Below are 22,908 nucleotides of genomic sequence, written 5' to 3'. Positions count from 1 at the left end.
TAACGGGACATGGCAACCACTGGCATTTTTCAGCCGCCAACTCCGGCGCACTGAACGCAAATACAGCACTTTCGACCGGGAGTTGCTGGCGCTGTTCCTGGCTATCCGCCATTTCCATTTTTTGTTAGAAGGACGTCCCTTCACTGTGTTTGTAGATCACAAACCACTGACCTTCGCCATGGCCAAGACCGCCGAACCGTGGTCGGCTCGACAGCAGCGACAGCTAACTTTCATTTCAGAATTCACGACAGACATCCAACACAACTGGCAAGGACAACTTGGTAGCTGGTTGCCTTTCTCGCGCGACCATACGGGCGGTCAAGCTGGGCATCGATTATGCCCTCATGGCCACTGATCAGGCATCCGACCCTGAAACACAGGCGTATCACACCGACACCTCTAGCCTCCAACCGGCTGATGTGCAATTCCACGCAGCAGGCACCTCATTACTCTGCGATGTCTCCATGGGAGATCCCCACCCGATCATTCCAGTTGCCTGGCGCCTGGCGTGAAGGCATCTCAAAAATTAATGTCGGCTAAGTTCGTCTGGAGAGGAATGCGTAAGGATATCCTCGACTGGGCTAACACCTGCATCGTCTGTCAAAAGTCTAAGGTGCAACGTCACGTCAAGGCCCCATTGGCCACGTTCGCAGTACCAGAACGTCGATTCAACCATGTCAACGTGGACCTCGTCGGGCCGCTTCCACCATCACAGGGGTTCACACACATCCTCACCATGGTCGATCGTACTACTAGATGGTCAGAGGCAGTTCCTTTGGCATCTATTACATCCGCTGATATCGCCAGAGCATTCCTCTCCTCGTGGGTCGCACGTTTCGGCGTTCCGGCGGACATTTCTTCAGACCGCGGTCCACAGTTCTCTTCCGAGCTCTGGAACGCTGTGGCCCAAGGTCTTGGCACCAAGCTTCACCGCACCACGGCCTATCACCCGCAGGCAAACGGTTTGTGTGAACATTTCCACAGATCGTTAAAGGCATCGCTGAGGGCCAGCCTCCAAGGCGCCGGATGGGTGGATAAGCTTCCGTGGGTCATGTTGGGTCTTCGCACGGCACCCAAAGAGGACCTGCAATCGGCCGCCGCGGAGCTCGTGTACGGCCAGCCACTCCGCGTACCGGGAGATTTCCTGCCGCTTCCAACTGAGCCGTGGTCCGCAGTCGACCAACTCAGCAACCACTGGGAAACAGCCAAGGCTTTTGCGCCTATCCCAACTTCGCATCACGGCCTTCCATCTTCACACGTACCAGCAGAGCTAAAGAATGCTGAATTTGTATTCATTCGTCATGATGTCCATAGGGATCAGCTCAAGGCCCCTTACACAGGCCCTTTCCGCATACTGGAGACAGGCGACAAGAGTTTCTCCGTCGACATCGGTGGTAAACCCGACCACATATCGATTGACCGTCTCAAAACCGGCACTCCTGGACATCGACCGGCCAGTAGAGACCGCACAGCCACCATGACGTGGTTGACCTCCCGCTGCATCCACGCCAGACCCAAGGCTTCCATCCGCCAGCCCGCCAGCTGTTCAACAACGTCCAATCCAAGAATACAGGAGTCGCTCTGACAGGCTTGTCAGACCTCCTAGTCGATTGACTTTTACTGGGGGGGCGCATGTGGCAGAGCCACCAGGGGACTCTGATCTAATGTACACAATTATCTTTAACAAATTATTAGCTACATAATGAATCTGTATCTTTGTTCATATTATTGCATGTACATAGCGCGGTCCCTTTAAGAATGAGACCAAATGCGATGACATCATCACGTTGATCACGTGATCCTCCAGCGGTGGGAAAACGTGATGACGTCATGACGTCAGGCTGGGGAGCCGCCCTAGCCAGTCCTCGTGGAGCCAGCAAAGAGTACAGACCTGTAATTTAGTTCCCCTGCGTTTTCGTGTTAAACTCTGTTGAATAGTATTAAACATCGTTTGTTTGATAGACTGACTCGACCTCAGTCCTTTAGTTAGGAATCTAACCATTCCTACAATGTGACCGGTTGTCGGGGTGAAATGTAGATTGGTGTGGAGAGGGAGGGTAAGGTTTCTGCTCCAGCCCTTCACTCACCATCTGAACCCCGAAGACCTCCCACATCCCCGGTCACTCGGGACTCACCAGCTGCTGATCAGTTTCAGTCCAACTGCTCCAGGTGTTGCTAATCCTGGAATTAACTTGCACCAAATTCTTTTGGAAACAGGTGAAGTGAAGAAAGGAAAAGTGTCTGGATTCCACAACTGGATCCGGTTCTACCTGGCGGAAAAGAACAGGGAGCTGAATTATTACAGTTACAACTACAATGGACCAGTGAGTGTCTGTAACACATCTTACAGCAGCCCAACACCAATGCACTAGTCTCTCATATACGCACCCACTCCCTGTGCCCTTTCCATTAATCAGCACCGTGTGTATGCTCATCATACCCAGCTCCAACTCTACACTCGGTTTCTGGCACCTCCAATGCCTCTGTGCTACAACTCTCCGAGGTTGCTGCGCTCCTCCAAGTCTGACCTCTTTTACATCCCCCACTTCCTTCACACCACCATTGGCGGCTGTGCCTTCAGCGGCCTCGGCCCGAAGCTGGGGAATTCCTGGTGCACAATTGGACAATGCAGCCCTCTGGAATCCTCAGGGAAAGATGAGATCTTCTCACATCAAAGGGAAAAGGTTTGAAGCCCAGCCTCTGGGGTGGGGATGTTTGAGGCTTAACTCAGTGTTGCAGCCCCCACAGTCTTGCTAAGGACAGAGGCTTGAGGACCGGGAGCTGATATTACCCCTTTGACTGGGTGCTGATATTCCCCTTTGACCGGGTGCTGATATTCCCCTTTGACCGAGTGCTGATATTCCCCTTGGACCGGGTGCTGATATTCCCCCTTTGACTGGGTGCTGATATTCCCCTTTGACCGGGTGCTGATATTCCCCTTTGACTGGGTGCTGATATTCCCCCTTTGACTGGGTGCTGATATTCCCCTTTGGCCAGGTGCTGATATTCCCATTTGACCGGGTGCTGATATTCTCCTTTGACCGGGGGCTGATATTCCCCTTGGACTGGGTGCTGATATTCCCCTTTGGCTGGGTGCTGATATTCCCATTTGACTGGTTGCGGATATGCCCCCTTTTGACCGGGTGTTGATATTCCCTTTTGACCGGGTGCTGATTTTCTCCCTTTGACTTGGTGCTGATATTCCCCTTTGGCTGGGTGCTGATATTCTCTTTGACTGGGTGCTGATATTCCTCTTTGACCGGGTGCTGATATTCCCCTTTGAACGGGTGTTGATATTCCCCTTCGGCTGGGTGCTGATATTTCCCCTTAGAGCGGGTGCTGATATTCCCTTTGACTGGGTGCTGACATTCCCCTTTGACCGGCTGCTGATATTCCCTTTGACTGGGTACCGATATTCCCCTTTGAGCGGGTGCTGATATACCCTTTGATTGGGTGCTGATATTCACCTTTGACTGGGTGCTGATATTCCCCTTTGACTGGGTGCTGATATTCCCCCTTTGACAGGGTGCTGATATTCCCCTTTGACAGGGTGCTGATATTCCCCTTTGACTGGGTGCTGATATTCCCCTTTGACCGGGTGCTGATACTCCCCTTTGACTGGGTGCTGTTATTCCCCTTTGACTGGGTGCTGATATTTCCCTTTGACTGGGTGCTGATATTCCCCTTTGACTGGGTGCTGATATTCCCTTTGATCAGGTACTGATATTCCCCTTTGACCAGGTGCTGATATTCCCTTTGATCAGGTGCTGATATTACCCCTTTGACTGGGTGCTGATATTCCCCTTTGACCGGGTGCTGATATTGCCCTTTGACCAGGTGCTGATATTCCCCTTTGACCGGTTGCTGATATTCCCCCTTTGACTGGGTGCTGATATTCCCCCTTTGACTGGGTGCTGATATTCACCTTTGATTTGGTGCTGATAATCCAGTTTGACTGGGTGCTGATATTCCCCTTTGGCCAGGTGCTGATATTCCCATTTGACTGGGTGCTGATATTCCCCCTTTGACCGGGTGCTGATATTCTCCTTTGACCGGGGGCTAATATATTCCCCTTTGACTTGGTGCTGATATTCCCCTTTGGCTGGGTGCTGATATTCCCTTTGACTGGGTGCTGATATTCCGCTTTGACCGGGTGCTGATATTCCCCTTTGAACAGGTGTTGATACTCCCCTTTGACTGGGTGCTGATATTTCCCCTTAGACCGGGTGCTGATATTCCCTTTGACCGGGTGCTGATATTCCCCTTTGACTGGGTGCCGATATTCCCCTTTGACTGGGTACTGATATTCCCCTTTGGGTGCTGATATTCCCCTTTGACTGGGTGCTCATATTCCCCTTTGACTGGGTGCTGATATTCCCCTTTGACAAGGTGCTGATGTTCCCCTTTGACTGGGTGCTGATTTTCCCTTTGACTGGGTGCTGATATTCCCCTTTTGCCGGGAGCTGATATTCCCTTTGACCGGGTGTGGATATTCCCACATTGACCAGATGCTGATATTTGCCCTTTGACTGGGTGCTGATATTCCCCTTTTACTGGGTGTGGATATTCCCTCTTTGACAGGGTGCTGATATTCCCCTTTTACTGGGTGCTGATATTCCCTTTGACTGGGTGCTGAGATTCCCCTTTGACCGGTTACTGATATTCCCTTTGACTGTGTACCGATATTCCCCTTTGAGTGGGTGCTGATATACCCTTTGATTGGGTGCTGATATTCCCCTTTGAGTGCTGATATTCTCCTTTGACTGGGTGCTGATATTCCCCTTTGAGTGGGTGCTTATATTACTCTTTTGCCGGGAGCTGATATTCCCTTTGACCGGGTGTGGATATTCCCACATTGACCGGATGCTGATATTTGCCCTTTGACTGGGTGCTGATATTCCCCTTTAACTGGGTGCTGATATTCCCCTTTGATTGAGTGCTGATATTCTCCTTTGACTGGATGCTGATGGACATCCAAAGATGTGCAGGTTAGGATGATTGGCTATGATAAATTGACCCTTAGTGTTAGGGGGATTAAATACGTGGGGTTACGGGGATAGGGTGGGATATGTGTTGGTGTAGGGGTTACGGGGATCGGGTGGGATATGTGTCGGTGCAGGCTCGATGGGCCGAAATGGCCTCTATCTGCACTGTGGGGTTTCTGTGATTCTGTGACTGGGTGCTGATATTTCCTTTTGACTGGGTGTGGATATTCCCTCTTTGACAGGGTGCTGATATTCCCCTTTTACTGGGTGCTGATATTCCCTTTGACTGGGTGCTGAGATTCCCCTTTGACCGGTTACTGATATTCCCTTTGACTGTGTACCGATATTCCCCTTTGAGTGGGTGCTGATATACCCTTTGATTGGGTGCTGATATTCCCCTTTGAGTGCTGATATTCTCCTTTGACTGGGTGCTGATATTCCCCTTTGAGTGGGTGCTTATATTACTCTTTGACCGGGTGCTGATATTCCCCTTTGACTGGGTGCTGATGTTCCCCTTTGTCTGGGTGCTGATATTCCCCTTTGACCGGGTGCTGATATTCCCCTTTGAATGGGTGCTGTTATTCCCCTTTGATTGGGTGCTGATATTTCCCTTTGACTGGGTGCTGATATTCCCCTTTGACTGGGTGCTGATATTCCCTTTGATCAGGTGCTGATATTCCCCTTTGATCAGGTGCTGATATTCCCCTTTGACCAGGTGCTGATATTCCCCTTTGACTGTGTGCTGTTATTCCCCTTTGACCGGGTGCGGATATTCCCCTTTGAGTGGTTGCTGATATATTCTTTGGACTGGGTGCTGATATTCCCTTTTGACTGGGTGCTGATATATTCTTTGGACTGGGTGCTGATATTCCCCTTTGACTGGGTGCTGATATTCCCTTTGATCAGGTGCTGATATTCCGCTTTGACCGGGTGCTGATATTCCGCTTTGACAGGGTGCTGATATTCCCCTTTGACCGGGTGCTGATATTCCCCCTTTGAATGGGTGCTGATATTCCCTTTGACCTGGTGCTCATATTCCTCTTTGACTGGGTGCTGGTATTCCATTGGACCTGGTGCTGAAGTTCCCCTTCGACCTGGTGCTAATATTATCTTTGACTTGGTACCGATATTTCCCTTTGACCGGGTGCTTATATTCCCCTTGACCAGGTGCTGATATTCCCCTTTGACTGGGTGCTGTTATTCCCCTTTGACCGGGTGCTGATATTCCCTTTGACTGGCTTCTGATATTCCCCATTTGACTGAGTGGTGATAAACTTACTTTGACCGGCTGCTGATATTTGCCCTTTGATTGTGTGCTGATATTCCCCTTTGACTGAGTGCTGATATTCCCCCTTTGACTGGGTGCTGATAGTCCCTTTGACCGGGTACTGATATTCCCTTTCACCAGGTGCTGATATTACCCTTTCACCAGGTGCTGGTATTCCCCTTTGACTGGGTGCTCATATTTTCCCTTTGGCCGGGTGCTGATATTCCCTTTGACTGTTTGCTGATATTACCCTTTGACAGGGTGCTGATATACCCCCTTTGACTGGGTGCTGATATTCCCTTTGACCGGGTGCTGATATTCTCCTTGACCGGGTGTTGATATTGCCCTTTGACCGGCTGCTGATATTCCCCTTTGACTGGGTGCTGATATTCCATTTGACTGGGTGCTGATATTCCCCTTTGGCCGCCTGCTGATATTCCCTTTTGACTGTGTGCTGATATTCCATTTGACTGGGTGCTGATATTCAGCTCTGGCCGCATGCTGATATTCCCCTTTGACGGGGTGCTGATATTCCCTTTGACTGGGTGCTGATATTCCCTTTTCCGGGTGCTGATATTCCCACTTTGACCAGGTGCTGATATTCCCCTTTGACTGGGTGCTGATATTCCCCCTTTGACCGGATGATGCTATTTCCCTTTGACTGGGTGCTGATATTCCCCTTTGACTGGGTGCTGATATTCCCCTTTGACCGGGTGCTGATATTCCCCCTTTGAATGGGTGCTGATATTCCCTTTTGGGTGCTGATATTCCCCTTTGACCAGTGTGGTGTATGTGCCTTTGAGAGCAATTATGGTGTATGTGCCTTTAAGAGCCCCAGGTGTGCGTAATGCTGGTAATTGCCACTTGGGCTATATAAGCCTGTGTATTGTGCATATCCTTTAGAAACCCCCCCCCCAGACTTGCTTCGTAAATACCTATGAACCAACTCCTGTCTTCAGTGTCTTTATCTAAACACGGACACTACAGTGGCAACGAAGTGGAAACGGACTTACCTGCAATTCGGCAGCACCTCAAGGACATCGATTCCTCCAGCGTCCAGAAGACTCAAGGAAGTAAGAGAAACTGTGGTTTCACCAGCTGGCCAAGCTGGTGACAGGTACTGCGCTAATCCTTCCTGGGCGTCAGGCTGGAGCTCCAGCGGCAGGCTCTACAGCTGAGACAGGCAGCGAAATCGGAGGCAAGCAATAACGGACTGGGAGGGTGCACTCGAGAGACGGCCGGCGCGGCAAGCAGGTCAGCGTTTAGACCTCCGTCGGGAATGAGTCTCCAACAGTGAATAAACGGAAACCACAGTAAAACAGCGTTGTTATCGGTAGCAGCGGCGGGAAAGCGCGGGAAGCGCCATATCGTTGCTACAGAGAGAAAAAAAAAGCGCGGGAAGCGCCATATCTTTTCTGAAATGCCTAAATCTGGTAATATTGAGGCTTTTGATGGCGAAATAGAAGATTGGACCACATACGTGGAAAGAGTAGAGGTTTATTGCACTGCAAATGGAATAACAGATGAAAAAAAAGCTTCAGTACTTCTGAACTTAATGGGCGCGAAGACATACGGGCTGTTACGAAATTTAATCACTCCAGCCAAACCAAAGGACAAGACTTTTAAAGAAATTGTTGATACCCTGCAGGAGCATTTAAACCCAACACCGCTGCTGATAGTGGAACAATTCAAGTTCTTCAAGAGAAATCAACACAAGAATGAAAGTAACGCTGATTACCTAACCGAATTAAGAAAGCTATCAAAGTACTGCCAATTCGGAGCAGGACTATCGGATTATCTTCGAGACAAATTTGTTTGCGGTCTCTTAAGTGAAGGAACACAAAAAAGACTGCTTTCTGAAAAAGATTTAACATTGGACAAAGCTTTCAGTATGGCTGTATCATACGAAGCAGCAGCAAAAGGAGCTGCAGAGATACAACAAGAGACACAGGACTTCGGCACCCATAAAATGACACAGGAGTTCGGAAGATGTTATCGCTGCGGCAGATCCACCCATAACCAGAGGGACTGCTGGTTCAAGGGCAAAGCATGCAGGCAATGTGGTAAGATTGGACACATTGCACGGGTATGCCAATCTGGACAAAATAAATCCACTGACAGAAAACAAAAAATCAATAAAGAAAAGTACAGGAAGGTACAAATGATGACGGACAATAGCTCCGAAGACCAGAATAGCGATAGCGACTCCGGAAACAAGAGACTAAGCTGTCTCAAATTACATAATGTACTTGCCAAAGAGGATTACCAAACCATTTGGGTTACCCTCACAATAGCAGGGTCCCCAATTAAAATGGAGCTAGATACAGGATCAGCTCTAACCGTAATAAATCGACGAGATTACGAGAGGCTATTTTCGCATATACCTCTAAAAGACACATCCATTATCTTAGAAACATATACGGGGCAGAAAGTCTACCCCAAAGGAAAAATAAGGGTGCCTGTGGTATACAATGGAAAAGAAATACAAAAGTTGTATTTATACATTCTACAAGATGGTGGTCCACCGTTGTTGGGACGTGAATGGATAAGGAAGATACGTTTAGACTGGCACTCCATTCAGGCACTGACGGTGACCAGTAAGGAAAAAAACAATGATGACATCATACCTGAACGATTAAAAGACATCTTGGCCAACGCCAAAAAAGTGTTTCAAGAGAAACTAGGAACCTTGAAAGGCATCACCGCCTCAATAAAAGTGGAAGATACAGCAATTCCAAAATTTTTTAAGGCACGACCGGTGCCATACGCAATACGTCTGGCAGTCGAGGCAGAGCTGAAGAATTTGGAAAAGGCAGGCGTATTATCCAAAATAGATTGGAGCGAATGGGCAACACCCATCGTTCCAGTCATGAAAAAAACATTGAAAAATAACTCTGAGGAACAGAAAAAAATTCGCATCTGTGGGGACTTTAAGGTGACTGTAAACCCGGTCCTTCACACAGTACAGTATCCTCTTCCGAGGATAGAAGATATTTTCGCCTCACTATCCGGAGGGAAACGTTTCACAAAAATTGACTTGGCACAGGCATATCTACAGATGGAGGTTGAGGAGACCTCTAAAAAGTATCTCACAATAAACACACACAAAGGCCTGTACCAGTACAATCGACTGGTTTTTGGAATAGCATCAGCTCCAGCTATCTGGCAAAGAGCTATGGAGCAAGTCCTGCAAGGGATTCCGGGAACTCAATGCTACATATTGTGGCCACATAATTAATAAGGAAGGGTTGCATAAGTCACCTGAAAAAATTGAAGCAGTTATAAAAGCCCCAGCACCTGAAAATGTTTCACAATTAAGGTCATTCCTGGGATTAATAAATTACTATCATAAATTTTTACCGAACTTATCAACTATTCTACACCCTCTTAATGATCTTCTACAGACAGGAGTGATTTGGAAATGGAACGAAGACTGTAAACGTGCCTTCCATAAATGTAAAGACTTAATCACATCCGAGAAAATTTTGGCTCATTACAACCCATCACTACCAATCAGACTGGGGTGCGATGCATCCCCTTACGGCATAGGAGCGGTATTGTCCCATAGATTCCCTGATGGCTCGGAATGGCCGATAGCTTTTGCGTCACGCTCATTGAACTCAGTTGAGCGTAACTGTGCCCAGATAGACAGGGAAGCACTCAGCCTGGTATGGGGAGTGAAGAAATTCAACCATTACCTACACGGACAAAAATTTACCTTGCTGACTGACCATCAACCCCTCATCTCCATATTCAACCCTAAAAAAGGTGTCCCCATTATGACGGCACAAAGACTACAGAGGTGGTCCCTTTTTCTAGGGGCACACCAATACAACATTGAATACAAAGGGTCAAAACAGCATGGGAATGCTAACGGTTTATCACGCCTACCGTTGCCAACGATAGAAGAGGCACCTACAGTAGACCCAGTAGAGATATTCCACTCTACCATAGTGGAATGTCTACTGGTGACAAATTCTGCCATTGAAAGGGAGACAAGAAATGACCCTACTCTCTCACGGGTCTACGATTTAACAGTGAAGGGATGGCCAGCACATGGTGAACCACTATTGCCAGCATTCTCCCAAAGAAGAGAACAGCTGTCAGTGTGCCGAGGAACCTTGATGTGTGGATCCAGAGTGGTGATTCCACCCAAACTCCAGGATAAAGTGCTAAAGGAGCTTCACGAGGGGCATCTGGGTGGAGTGAAAATGAAGAACCTAGCTAGGGCGTTTGAATGGTGGCCAGGTATCAATGGAGACATCGAAGGCATGACCAAGAGCTGCCTAGGATGCCAGAAGGTCCAAAATGCTCCGCCACAGGCCCCTCTACATCCATGGGAGTGGCCCTCATCTCCCTGGCAAAGGGTGCACATCGACTTTGCTGGTCCATTTATGGACTCAATGTTCTTAATCGCAGTTGATGCACACTCCAAGTGGCCGGAGGTAATAAAGTTGTCCTCCACCACCACGGAAAAAACCATCACAGTATTAAGGACCATATTTGCCAGGAATGGGCTGCCGGAGCGCAGATGTTCTGATAATGGACCGCAATTTGTGTCAGAAGAATTCAGAAAGTTCTTAAAGAACAATGGGGTAAAGCACTACATGTCCGCCCCATACCATCCCGCCACCAATGGATTGGCTGAAAGGTTTGTCCAGACCTTCAAGAAGGCCATCAAGGCCATGGGTAATGAAGACATAAAACTTCAGCACAAGGTGGATAACTTCTTATTTGCATATAGGAATGCAACACATATGGTTACTAACCAAACTCCCGCCATGATGTTCTACAATAGAAACCTAAGATGCCGGCTGGATTTGGTCAAGCCCAACATCTGAAGGGACGTGGAGAACCGGCAGTTTCAGGGCATGAATGAAAGGCCAACTAGGGCCTTCCAGATAGGCCAACCGGTTTTGGCCCGGGACTACCGTACCGAGAAATGGCAGCCTGGAACTATCTGCACACGATTAGGACCACTGATGTATACCGTGGACATCGGAGACAGCATAATAAGGCGCCATGCTGACCAAATCAAGTCATCCGAAAAGGGATAACCTACACCACCACTCTATACATCTAACGATGAAGTTGAGATACCCGTATCTACCTCCGATCCGGTGATACTGGAGCCCGATGAACCCGACACTGGCCTTCAAGCCGAATCAGCCTTGCCAGAAGAACCTACTACACCACCAGAAACTACTACACCCCCGAGGCGTTATCCGGACCGAGTCAGGAAGCCTCCTGAGAGACTAACTTATAATTAATTAATACAGCAATGTATATTATTTTGCATATAACATGTAATTAATAATTACTTAAAATATGATGTACTAGTTAATAGAAGGGGAGGAATTGTGGTGTACGTGCATTTAAGAGCAATTATGGTGTATGTGCCTTTAAGAGCCCCAGGTGTGCGTAATGCCGGTAATTGCCACTTGGGCTATATAAGCCTGTGTATTGTGTATATCCTTTAGAAACCCCGCCCCAGATTTGCTTAGTAAATACCTATGAACCAACTCCTGTCTTCAGTGTCTTTATCGACACACGGACACTACAACCAGGTGCTGATATTCCCCTTTGACCGCGTGCTGATATTCCCCTTTGACCGCGTGCTGATATTCCCCTTTGACCGCGTGCTGATATTCCCCTTTGACAGGGTGCTGATATTCCCTTTGACTGGGTGGTGAGATTCCCCTTTGACCAGGTGCTGATATTCCCTTTGACTGGGGGCTGATATTCCCTTTAACTGGGTGGTGAGATTCCCCTTTGGCCAGGTGCTGACATTCCCTTTGACTGGGTGCTGATATTCCCCTTTGACTGGCTGCTGATATTCCCCTTTGACCGGGTGCTGATATTCCCCTTTGAATGGGTGCTGTTATTCCCCTTTGACTGGGTGCTGATATTTCCTTTTGACTGGGTGCTGATATTCCCCTTTGACTGGGTGCTGATATTCCCCTTTGACTGGGTGCTGATATTCCCCTTTGACCGGGTGCTGATATTCCCCCTTTGACCGGGTGCTGATATTCCCTTTGAACTGGTGCTGATATTCCTCTTTGACTGGGTGCTGATATTCCATTTGACTGGGTGCTTATATTCCCCTTGACCGGGTGCTGATATTCCTTTTTGAGTTAGTGCTGATATTCCACTTTAACCGGCTGCTGATATTTGCCCTTTGACTGAGTGCTGATATTCCCCTTTGACTGAGTGCTGATATTCACCCTTTGACCGGGTGCTGATGTTACATTTTCACCGGGTGCTGGTATTCCCCTTTGACTGGGTGCTGTTATTTTCCCTTAGATTGGGTGCTGATATTCCCTTTGACCGGGTGTTGATATTCCCCATTGACTGGGTGCTGATATTCCCTTTGAAAGGGTGCTGAGATTCCCCTTTGACCGGGTGCTGATATTCCCTTTTGACTGGGTGCTGATATTTCCTTTTGACTGGGTGCTGATATTCCATTTGACAGCGTGAAAATAATCCCCCTTTGAAAGGGTGCTGATATTCACCTTTGACTGGGTGCTGATATTCCCCTTTGACCGGGTGCTGATATTCCCCTTTGAATGGGTGCTGTTATTCCCCTTTGACTGTGTGCTGATATTCCATTTGATTGGGTGCTGATATTCTGCTCTGGCCGCATGCTGACATTCCCCTTTGACGGAGGCTGATATTCCCTTTGACCGGGTGCTGATATTCCCTTTGACCGGGTGCTGATATTCCCTTTGACCGGGTGCTGATATTCCCTTTGACCGGGTGCTGATATTCCCTTTGACCGGGTGCTGATATTCCCTTTGACCGGGTGCTGATATTCCCACTTTGACCAGGTGCTGATATTTGCCCTTTGACTGGGTGCTGATATTCCCCTTTGACTGGGTGCTGATATTCCCCCTTTGACCGGATGATGATAATCCCCATTGACTGGGTGCTGATATTCCCTTTGACCGGGTGCTGATACTCCCTTTTGACTGGGTGCTGATATTCCCCTTTGACTGTTTGCTGATATTCCCTTTGACTGGGTGCTGATATGCCCCTTTGACACGGTGCTGATATTCCCCCTTTGAATGGGTGCTGATGCTCCCTTTGACCAGGTGCTGATATTCCCCTTTAACTTTGTGCTGATATTCCCTTTGACTGGCTGCTGAAATTCCCCTTTGATGGGTGGTGATATTATCTTTGACCGGGTACCGATATTCCCCTTTGACAGGGTGCTGATATTCCCATTTGACTGGGTGCAGATATTGCCCTTTGACTTGGTGCTGATATTCCCCCTTTGACAGTGTGCTGATATTCCCCCTTTGACAGGGTGCTGATATTCCCCTTTGACTGGGTGCTGATATTCCCTTTGACTGGGAGCCATTATTCCCCTTTGACTGGGTGCTGATATACCCTTTGATTGGGTTCTGATATCCCCTTTTGACTGGTTGCTGATATTTTCTTTTGACTGGGTGCTGATATTCCCTTTGACAGGGTGCTGATAATCTCCCTTTGACTGGGTGCTGATATTCCCCTTTGATCGGGTGCTGATACTCCCCTTTGATCGGGTGCTGATATTTCCCTTTGAATGGGTGCTGATATTCCCCTTTGACTGGGTGCTGATATTTCCCTTTGACTGGGTGCTGATATTCCTCTTTGAATGGGTGCTGATATTCCCCTTTGACCGGGTGCTGATATTCCCCCTTTGAACGGGTGCTGATATTCCCTTTGATTGGGTGCTGATATTCCCCTTTGACCAGGTGCTGTTATTCCCCTTTGACCGCGTGCTGATATTCCCCTTTGACCGCGTGCTGATATTCCCCTTTGACAGGTTGCTGATATTCCCACTTTGAATGGGTGCTGATATTCCATTTGATGTGGTGCTGACATTCCCTTTGATGTGGTGCTGATATTCCTCTTTGACTGGGTGCTGATATTCCATTTGACTGGGTGCTGAAATTCCCCTTTGACCGGGTGCTGATATTATCTTTGATTTGGTACTGATATTTCACTTTGACCGGGTGCTTATATTCCCCTTGACCGGGTGCTGATATTCCTTTTTGAGTTGGTGCTGATATTCCCCTTTGACTGAGTGCTGATATTCACCCTTTGACCGTGTGCTGATATTCCCTTTGACCGGGTGCTGATATTCTCTTTGACCGGGTGCTGATATTACATTTTCACCGGGTGCTGGTATTCCCCTTTGACTGGGTGCTGATATTTTGCCTTAGACCGGGTGCTGATATTCCCTTTGACCGGGTGCTGATATTCCCTTTGACCGGGTGCTGATATTCCCCTTTCACTGGGTGCTGAGATTCCCCTTTGACCGGGTGCTGATAATCCCTTTGACTGGGTGCTGATATACCCTTTGATTGGGTGCTAATATTCCCCTTTGACAGGCTGCTGATATTCCCCTTTGACTGGGTGCTGATATTCCCCTTTGATTGGGTGCAGATATTCCCTTTTGACTGGGTGCTGATATTCCCTTTGACTGCGTGAAAATAATCCGCCTTTGAAAGGATGCTGATATTCCCCTTTGACTGGGTGCTGATATTCCCCTTTGAATGGGTGCTGTTATTCCCCTTTGACTGGGCGCTGATATTCCCTTTGATCAGGTGCTGATATTCCCCTTTTACCGGGTGCTGATAATCCCACTTTGACCAGGTGCTGATATTTGCCCTTTGACTGGGTGCTGATATTCCCCATTGAGTGGGTGCTGATATTCCCCATTGACTGGGTGCTGATATTCCCTTTGACTGGGTGCTGATATTCCCTTTGACTGGGTGCTGATGTTCCCCTTTGACCAGGTGCTGATATTCCCCCTTTGAATGGGTGCTGATATTTCCTTTGATCAGGTGCTGATATTCCCCTTTGACCAGGTGCTGATATTCCCCTTTGACAGGGTGCTGATATTCCCACTTTGAATGGGTGCATTTATTCCCTTTGACCTGGTGCTGATATTTCTCTTTGAGTGGGTGCTGATATTCCATTTGACTGGGTGCTGATATTCCCTTTGACCAGGTGCTGATATTGCTCTTTGACCGGGTGCTGATATTATCTTTGACTTGGTACCGATATTTCACGTTGACCGGGCGCTTATATTCCCCTTGACCGGGTGCTGATATTCCTTTTTGAGTTGGTGCTGATATTCCACTTTGACCGGCTGCTGATATTTGCCCTTTGACTGGGTGCTGATATTCACCCTTTGACCGGGTGCTGATATTCCCTTTGACCATGTGCTGATACTCCCTTTGACCGGGTGCTGATGTTACATTTTCACCGGGTGCTGGTATTCCCCTTTGACTGGGTGCTGATATTCCCTTTGACTGGGTGCTGAGATTCCCCTTTGACTGGGTGCTGAGATTCCCCTTTGACTGGGTGCTGATATTCCCTTTGACTGGGTGCTGATATACACTTTGATTGGGTGCTGATATTCCCCTTTGACTGGCTGCTGATATTCCCCTTTGATTGGGTGCTGATATTTCCTTTTGACTGGGTGCTGATATTCCCTTTGACAGCGTGAAAATAATCCCCCTTTGAAAGGGTGCTGATATTCACCTTTGAATGGGTGCTGATATTCCCCTTTGACCGGGTGCTGATATTCGCTTTTGAATGGGTGCTGTTATTCCCCTTTGACTGGGTGCTGATATTCCCCTTTGACCGGGTGCTGATATTCCCCTTTGGCCGCGTGCTGATATTCCCTTTTGACTGTGTGCTGATATTCCATTTGACTGGGTGCTGATATTCTGCTCTGGCCGCATGCTGATATTCCCCTTTGACGGGGTGCTGATATTCCCTTTGACCGGGTGCTGATATTCCCTTTGACTGGGTGCTGATATTCCCTTTGACTGGGTGCTGATATTCCCACTTTGACCAGGTGCTGATATTTGCCCTTTGACTGGGTGCTGATATTCCCATTTGACTGGGTGCTGATATTCCCCCTTTGACCGGATGACGATAATCCCCATTGACTGGGTGCTGATATTCCCTTTGACCGGGTGCTGATATTCCCTTTTGACTGGGTGCTGATATTCCCCTTTGACACGGTGCTGATATTCCCCCTTTGAATGGGTGCTGATGTTCCCTTTGACCAGGTGCTGATATTCCCCTTTGACTGTGTGCTGATGTTCCCTTTGACTGGCTGCTGAATTTCCCCTTTGAACGGGTGGTGATGTTATCTTTGACCGGGTACCGATATTCCCCTTTGACAGGGTGCTGATATCCCCATTTGATTGGGTGCAGATATTGCCCATTGATTTGGTGCTGATATTCCCTTTTGAATGGGTGCTGATTTTCCCCCTTTGACAGGGTGCTGATATTCCCCTTTGACTGGGTGCTGATATTCCCTTTGACTGGGTGCTGAGATTCCCCTTTGACCGGGTGCTGATATTCCCTTTGATTGGGTTCTGATATTCCCCTTTGACTGGGTGCTGATATTCCCCTTTGTTTGGGTGCTAATATTCCCTTTTGACTGGGTGCTGATATTTTCTTTTGACTGGGTGCTGATATTCCCTTTGATCGGGTGCTGATATTCCCCTTTGAATGGGTGCTGATATTCCCCTTTGAATGGTTGCTGATATTTCCCTTTGACTGGGTGCTGATATTTCCCTTTGACTGGGTGCTGATATTCCCCCTTTGACTGGGTGCTGATATTCCATTTGACTGGGTGCTGAAATTCCCCTTTGACCGGGTGCTGATATTATCTTTGACTTGGTACCAATATTTCACTTTGACCGGGTGCTTATATTCCCCTTGACCGGGTGCTGATATTCATTTTTGAGTTGGTGCTAATATTCCACTTTGACCGGCTGCTGATATTTGCCCTTTGACTGGGTGCTGATATTCCCCTTTGACTGCGTGCTGATATTCCATTTGACTGGGTGCTGATATTCCGCTCTGGCCGCATGCTGATATTCCCCTTTGACGGGGTACTGATATTTCCTTTGACCGGGTGCTGATATTCCCATTTGACTGTGTGCTGATATTCCCCTTTGAATGTGTGCTGATATTCCCTTTGACTGGGTGCTGATATTCCCCTTTGACACGGTGCTGATATTCCCCCTTTGAATGGGTGCTGATGTTCCCTTTGACCAGGTGCTGATATTTCCCTTTGAACGGGTGGTGATATTATCTTTGACCGGGTACCGATATTCCCCTTTGACAGGGTGCTGATATTTCCATTTGACTGGGTGCAGGTATTGCCCTTTGACTTGGTGCTGATATTCCCCCTTTGACAGTGTGCTGATATTCCCCCTTTGACAGGGTGCTGATATTCCCCTTTGACTGGGTGCTGATATTCCCTTTGACTGGGTGCTGAGATTCCCCTTTGACCGGGTGCTGATATTCCCTTTGACTGGGAGCCATTATTCCCCTTTGACCGGGTGCTGATATTCCCCCTTTGAATGGGTGCTGATGTTCCCTTTGATTGGGTGCTGATATTCCCCTTTGACCAGGTGCTGTTATTCCCCTTTGACCGCGTGCTGATATTCCCCTTTGACCGCGTGCTGATATTCCCCTTTGACAGGTTGCTGATATTCCCACTTTGAATGGGTGCTGATATTCCCTTTGACCTGGTGCTGATATTCCTCTTTGACTGGGTGCTGATATTCCATTTGACTGGGTGCTGAAATTCCCCTTTGACCGGGTGCTGATATTCCTTTCTGAGTTGGTGCTGATATTCCACTTTGACCGGCTGCTGATATTTGCCCTTTGACTGGGTGCTGATACTCCCCTTTGACTGAGTGCTGATATTCACCCTTTGACCGTGTGCTGATATTCCCTTTGACCGTGTGCTGATATTCTCTTTGACCGGGTGCTGATATTACATTTTCACCGGGTGCTGGTATTCCCCTTTGACTGGGTGCTGATATTTTGCCTTAGACTGGGTGCTGATATTCCCTTTGACTGGGTGCTGATATTCCCCTTTGACTGGGTGCTGATATTCCCTTTGACTGGGTGCTGAGATTCCCCTTTGACCGGGTGCTGATAATCCCTTTGACTGGGTGCTGATATTCCCCTTTGACTGGCTGCTGATATTCCCCTTTGACCGGGTGCTGATATTCCTTTTTGAGTTGGTGCTGATATTCCACTTTGACCAGCTGCTGATATTCACCCTTTGACTGGGTGCTGATATTCCCCTTTGATTGGGTGCTGATATTTCCTTTTGACTGGGTGCTGATATTCCCTTTGACAGCGTGAAAATAATCCCCCTTTGAAAGGGTGCTGATATTCACCTTTGAATGGGTGCTGATATTCCCCTTTGACCGGGTGCTGATATTCCCTTTTGAATGGGTGCTGTTATTCCCCTTTGACTGGGTGCTGATATTCCCCTTTGACCGTGTGCTGATATTCCCCTTTGGCCGCGTGCTGATATTCCCTTTGACTGGGTGCTGATATTTTGCTCTGGCCGCATGCTGATATTCCCCTTTGACGGGGTGCTGATATTCCCTTTGACCGGGTGCTGATATTCCCTTTGACTGGGTGCTGATATTCCCTTTGACCGGGTGCTGATATTCCCACTTTGAACAGGTGCTGATATTTGCCCTTTGACTGGGTGCTGATATTCCCATTTGACTGGGTGCTGATATTCCCCCTTTGACCGGATGACAATAATCCCCATTGACTGGGTGCTGATATTCCCTTTGACCGGGTGCTGATATTCCCTTTTGACTGGGTGCTGATATTCCCCTTTGACACGGTGCTGATATTCCCCCTTTGAATGGGTGCTGATGTTCCCTTTGACCAGGTGCTGATATTCCCCTTTGACTGTGTGCTGATATTCCCTTTGACTGGCTGCTGAATTTCCCCTTTGAACGGGTGGTGATGTTATCTTTGACAGGGTGCTGATATTCCCATTTGATTGGGTGCAGATATTGCCCTTTGATTTGGTGCTGATATTCCCTTTTGAATGGGTGCTGATATTCCCCCTTTGACAGGGTGCTGATATTCCCCTTTGACTGGGTGCTGATATTCCCTTTGACTGGGTGCTGAGATTCCCCTTTGACCGGGTGCTGATCTTCCCCTTTGACTGGGTGCTGAGATTCCCCTTTGACTGGGTGATGATATACCCTTTGATTGATTGGGTTCTGATATTCCCCTTTGACTGGGTGCTGATATTCCCCTTTGTTTGGGTGCTGATATTCCCTTTTGACTGGGTGCTGATATTTTCTTTTGACTGGGTGCTGATATTCCCTTTGACTGGGTGCTGATACTCCCCTTTGATCGGGTGCTGATATTCCCCTTTGAATGGGTGCTGATATTCCCCTTTGAATGGTTGCTGATATTTCCCTTTGACTGGGTGCTGATATTCCCCCTTTGAATGGGTGCTGATATTCCCTTTGACCTGGTGCTGATATTCCTCTTTGACTGGGTGCTGATATTCCATTTGACTGGGTGCTGAAATTCCCCTTTGACCGGGTGCTGATATTATCTTTGACTTGGTACCAATATTTCACTTTGACCGGGTGCTTATATTCCCCTTGACCGGGTGCTGATATTCATTTTTGAGTTGGTGCTGATATTTGCCCTTTGACCGGCTGCTGATATTTGCCCTTTGACTGGGTGCTGATATTCCCCTTTGACTGCGTGCTGATATTCCATTTGACTGGGTGGTGATATTCCGCTCTGGCCGCATGCTGATATTCCCCTTTGACTGTGTGCTGATATTCCCCTTTGACACGGTGCTGATATTCCCCCTTTGAATGGGTGCTGATGTTCCCTTTGACCAGGTGCTGATATTTCCCTTTGAACGGGTCGTGATATTATCTTTGACCGGGTACCGATATTCCCCTTTGACAGGGTGCTGATATTCCCATTTGACTGGGTGCAGATATTGCCCTTTGACTTGGTGCTGATATTCCCCCTTTGACAGTGTGCTGATATTCCCCCTTTGACAGGGTGCTGATATTCCCCTTTGACTGGGTGCTGATATTCCCTTTGACTGGGTGCTGAGATTCTCCTTTGACTGGGTGCTGATATACCCTTTGATTGGGTTCTGATATTCCCCTTTGACTGGGTGCTGATATTTTCTTTTGATTGGGTGCTGATATTCCTTTTGACAGGGTGCTGATAATCTCCCTTTGACTGGGTGCTGATATTCCCCTTTGAATGGGTGCTGATACTCCCCTTTGATCGGGTGCTGATATTTCCCTTTGAATGGGTGCTGATATTCCCCTTTGACTGGGTGCTGACATTTCCCTTTGACTGGGTGCTGATATTCCCCTTTGAAAGGGTGCTGATATTCCCCTTTGACCGGGTGCTGATATTCCCCCTTTGAATGGGTGCTGATATTCCCTTTGATTGGGTGCTGATATTCCCCTTTGACCAGGTGCTGTTATTCCCCTTTGACCGCGTGCTGATATTCCCCTTTGACCACGTGCTGATATTCCCCTTTGACAGGTTGCTGATATTCCCACTTTGAATGGGTGCTGATATTCCATTTGACTGGGTGCTGAAATTCCCCTTTGACCGGGTGCTGATATTATCTTTGACTTGGTACCGATATTTCACTTTGACCGGGTGCTTATATTCCCCTTGACCGAGTGCTGATATTCCTTTTTGAGTTGGTGCTGATATTCCACTTTGACCGGCTGCTGATATTTGCCCTTTGACTGGGTGCTGATACTCCCCTTTGACTGAGTGCTGATATTCACCCTTTGACCGTGTGCTGATATTCCCTTTGACCGGGTGCTGATATTCTCTTTGACCGGGTGCTGATATTCTCTTTGACCGGGTGCTGATATTACATTTTCACCGGGTGCTGGTATTCCCCTTTGACTGGGTGCTGATATTTTGCCTTAGACTGGGTGCTGATATTCCCTTTGACTGGGTGCTGATATTCCCTTTGACTGGGTGCTGAGATTCCCCTTTGACCGGGTGCTGATAATCCCTTTGACTGGGTGCTGATATTCCCCTTTGATTGGGTGCTGATATTCCCCTTTGACTGGCTGCTGATATTCCCCTTTGACCGGGTGCTGATATTCCCCTTGGATTGGGTGCAGATATTCCCTTTTGACTGGGTGCTGATATTTTCTTTGGACTGGGTGCTGATATTCCCTTTGACTGCGTGAAAATAATCCGCCTTTGAAAGGATGCTGATATTCCCCTTTGACTGGGTGCTGATATTCCCCTTTGAATGGGTGCTGTTATTCCCCTTTGACTGGGCGCTGATATTTCCTTTTGACTGGGTGCTGATATTCCCCTTTGACTGGGTGCTGATATTCCCCCTTTGACCGGGTGCTGATATTCCCTTTGATCAGGTGCTGATATTCCCCTTTTACCGGGTGCTGATAATCCCACTTTGACCAGGTGCTGATATTTGCCCTTTGACTGGGTGATGATATTCCCCATTGACTGGGTGCTGATATTCCCTTTGACTGGGTGCTGATATTCCCCTTTGACCGGGTGCTGATATTCCCCCTTTGAATGGGTGCTGATATTCCCTTTGACCTGGTGCTGATATTTCTCTTTGAGTGGGTGCTGATATTCCATTTGACTGGGTGCTGATATTCCCTTCGACCAGGTGCTGATATTGCTCTTTGACCGGGTGCTGATATTATCTTTGACTTGGTACCGATATTTCACTTTGACCGGGTGCTTATATTCCCCTTGACCGGGTGCTGATATTCCTTTTTGGAGTTGGTGCTGATATTCCCCTTTGACTGAGTGCTGATATTTTCCCTTAGATTGGGTGCTGATATTCCCTTTGACCGGGTGCTGGTATTCCCCTTTGACTGGGTGCTGATATTTTCCCTTAGATTGGGTGCTGATATTCCCTTTGACTGGGTGTTGATATTCCCCTTTGACTGGGTGCTGATATACACTTTGATTGGGTGCTGATATTCCCCTTTGACTGGCTGCTGATATTCCCCTTTGACCGGGTGCTGATATTCCCCTTTGATTGGGTGCTGATATTTCCTTTTGACTGGGTGCTGATATTCCCTTTGACAGCGTGAAAATAATCCCCCTTTGAAAGGGTGCTGATATTCCACTTTGACCGGGTGCTGATATTCCCTTTTGAATGGGTGCTGTTATTCCCCTTTAACTGGGTGCTGATATTCCCCTTTGACCGGGTGCTGATATTCCCCTTTGACCGTGTGCTGATATTCCCCTTTGGCCGCGTGCTGATATTCCCTTTTGACTGTGTGCTGATATTCCATTTGACTGGGTGCTGATATTCTGCTCTGGCCGCATGCTGATATTCCCCTTTGACTGGGTGCTGATATTCCCTTTGACCGGGTGCTGATATTCCCACTTTGACCAGGTGCTGATATTTGCCCTTTGACTGGGTGCTGATATTCCCATTTGACTGGGTGCTGATATTCCCCTTTGACACGGTGCTGATATTCCCCCTTTGAATGGGTGCTGATGTTCCCTTTGACCAGGTGCTGATATTCCCCTTTGACTGTGTGCTGATATTCCCTTTGACTGGCTGCTGAATTTCCCCTTTGAACGGGTGGTGATATTATCTTTGACCGGGTACCGATATTCCCCTTTGACAGGGTGCTGATATTCCCATTTGATTGGGTGCAGATATTGCCCTTTGACTTGGTGCTGATATTCCCTTTTGACTGGGTGCTGATATTCCCCCTTTGACCGGGTGCTGATATTCCCCTTTGACTGGGTTCTGATATACCCGCTTTGACCGGGTGCTGATATTCCCCTTTGACTGGGTGCTGATAT

The 22,908-nt window shown here is 48.1% G+C and overlaps 1 protein-coding gene across 2 annotated transcripts in view; it reads left to right on the top strand.

Moving 5' to 3' along the window:
* Positions 1-22,908, top strand: part of endou (endonuclease, polyU-specific) — a 184,735-nt gene that overhangs the window by 54,736 nt on the left and 107,091 nt on the right. For both annotated transcript variants that reach the window (XR_015073737.1, XM_085968212.1), the window contains exon 6: positions 2,218-2,324. Coding sequence is in view for 1 of the 2 variants with exons in the window: in XM_085968212.1 (XP_085824338.1) it covers positions 2,218-2,324 (107 nt within the window). In the remaining variant the exon portion in view is untranslated. The remainder of the gene's footprint in view (positions 1-2,217; positions 2,325-22,908) is intronic.

The sequence above is a fragment of the Somniosus microcephalus genome, chromosome 26 (assembly GCF_052327205.1).
Source record: "Somniosus microcephalus isolate GS21.2 chromosome 26, FLI_Smic_1.0, whole genome shotgun sequence".
Classification (NCBI taxonomy): domain Eukaryota; kingdom Metazoa; phylum Chordata; class Chondrichthyes; order Squaliformes; family Somniosidae; genus Somniosus; species Somniosus microcephalus.
Note: the sequence above shows the minus strand (reverse complement) of the source record. Positions and strands in the feature narration are given on the sequence as shown.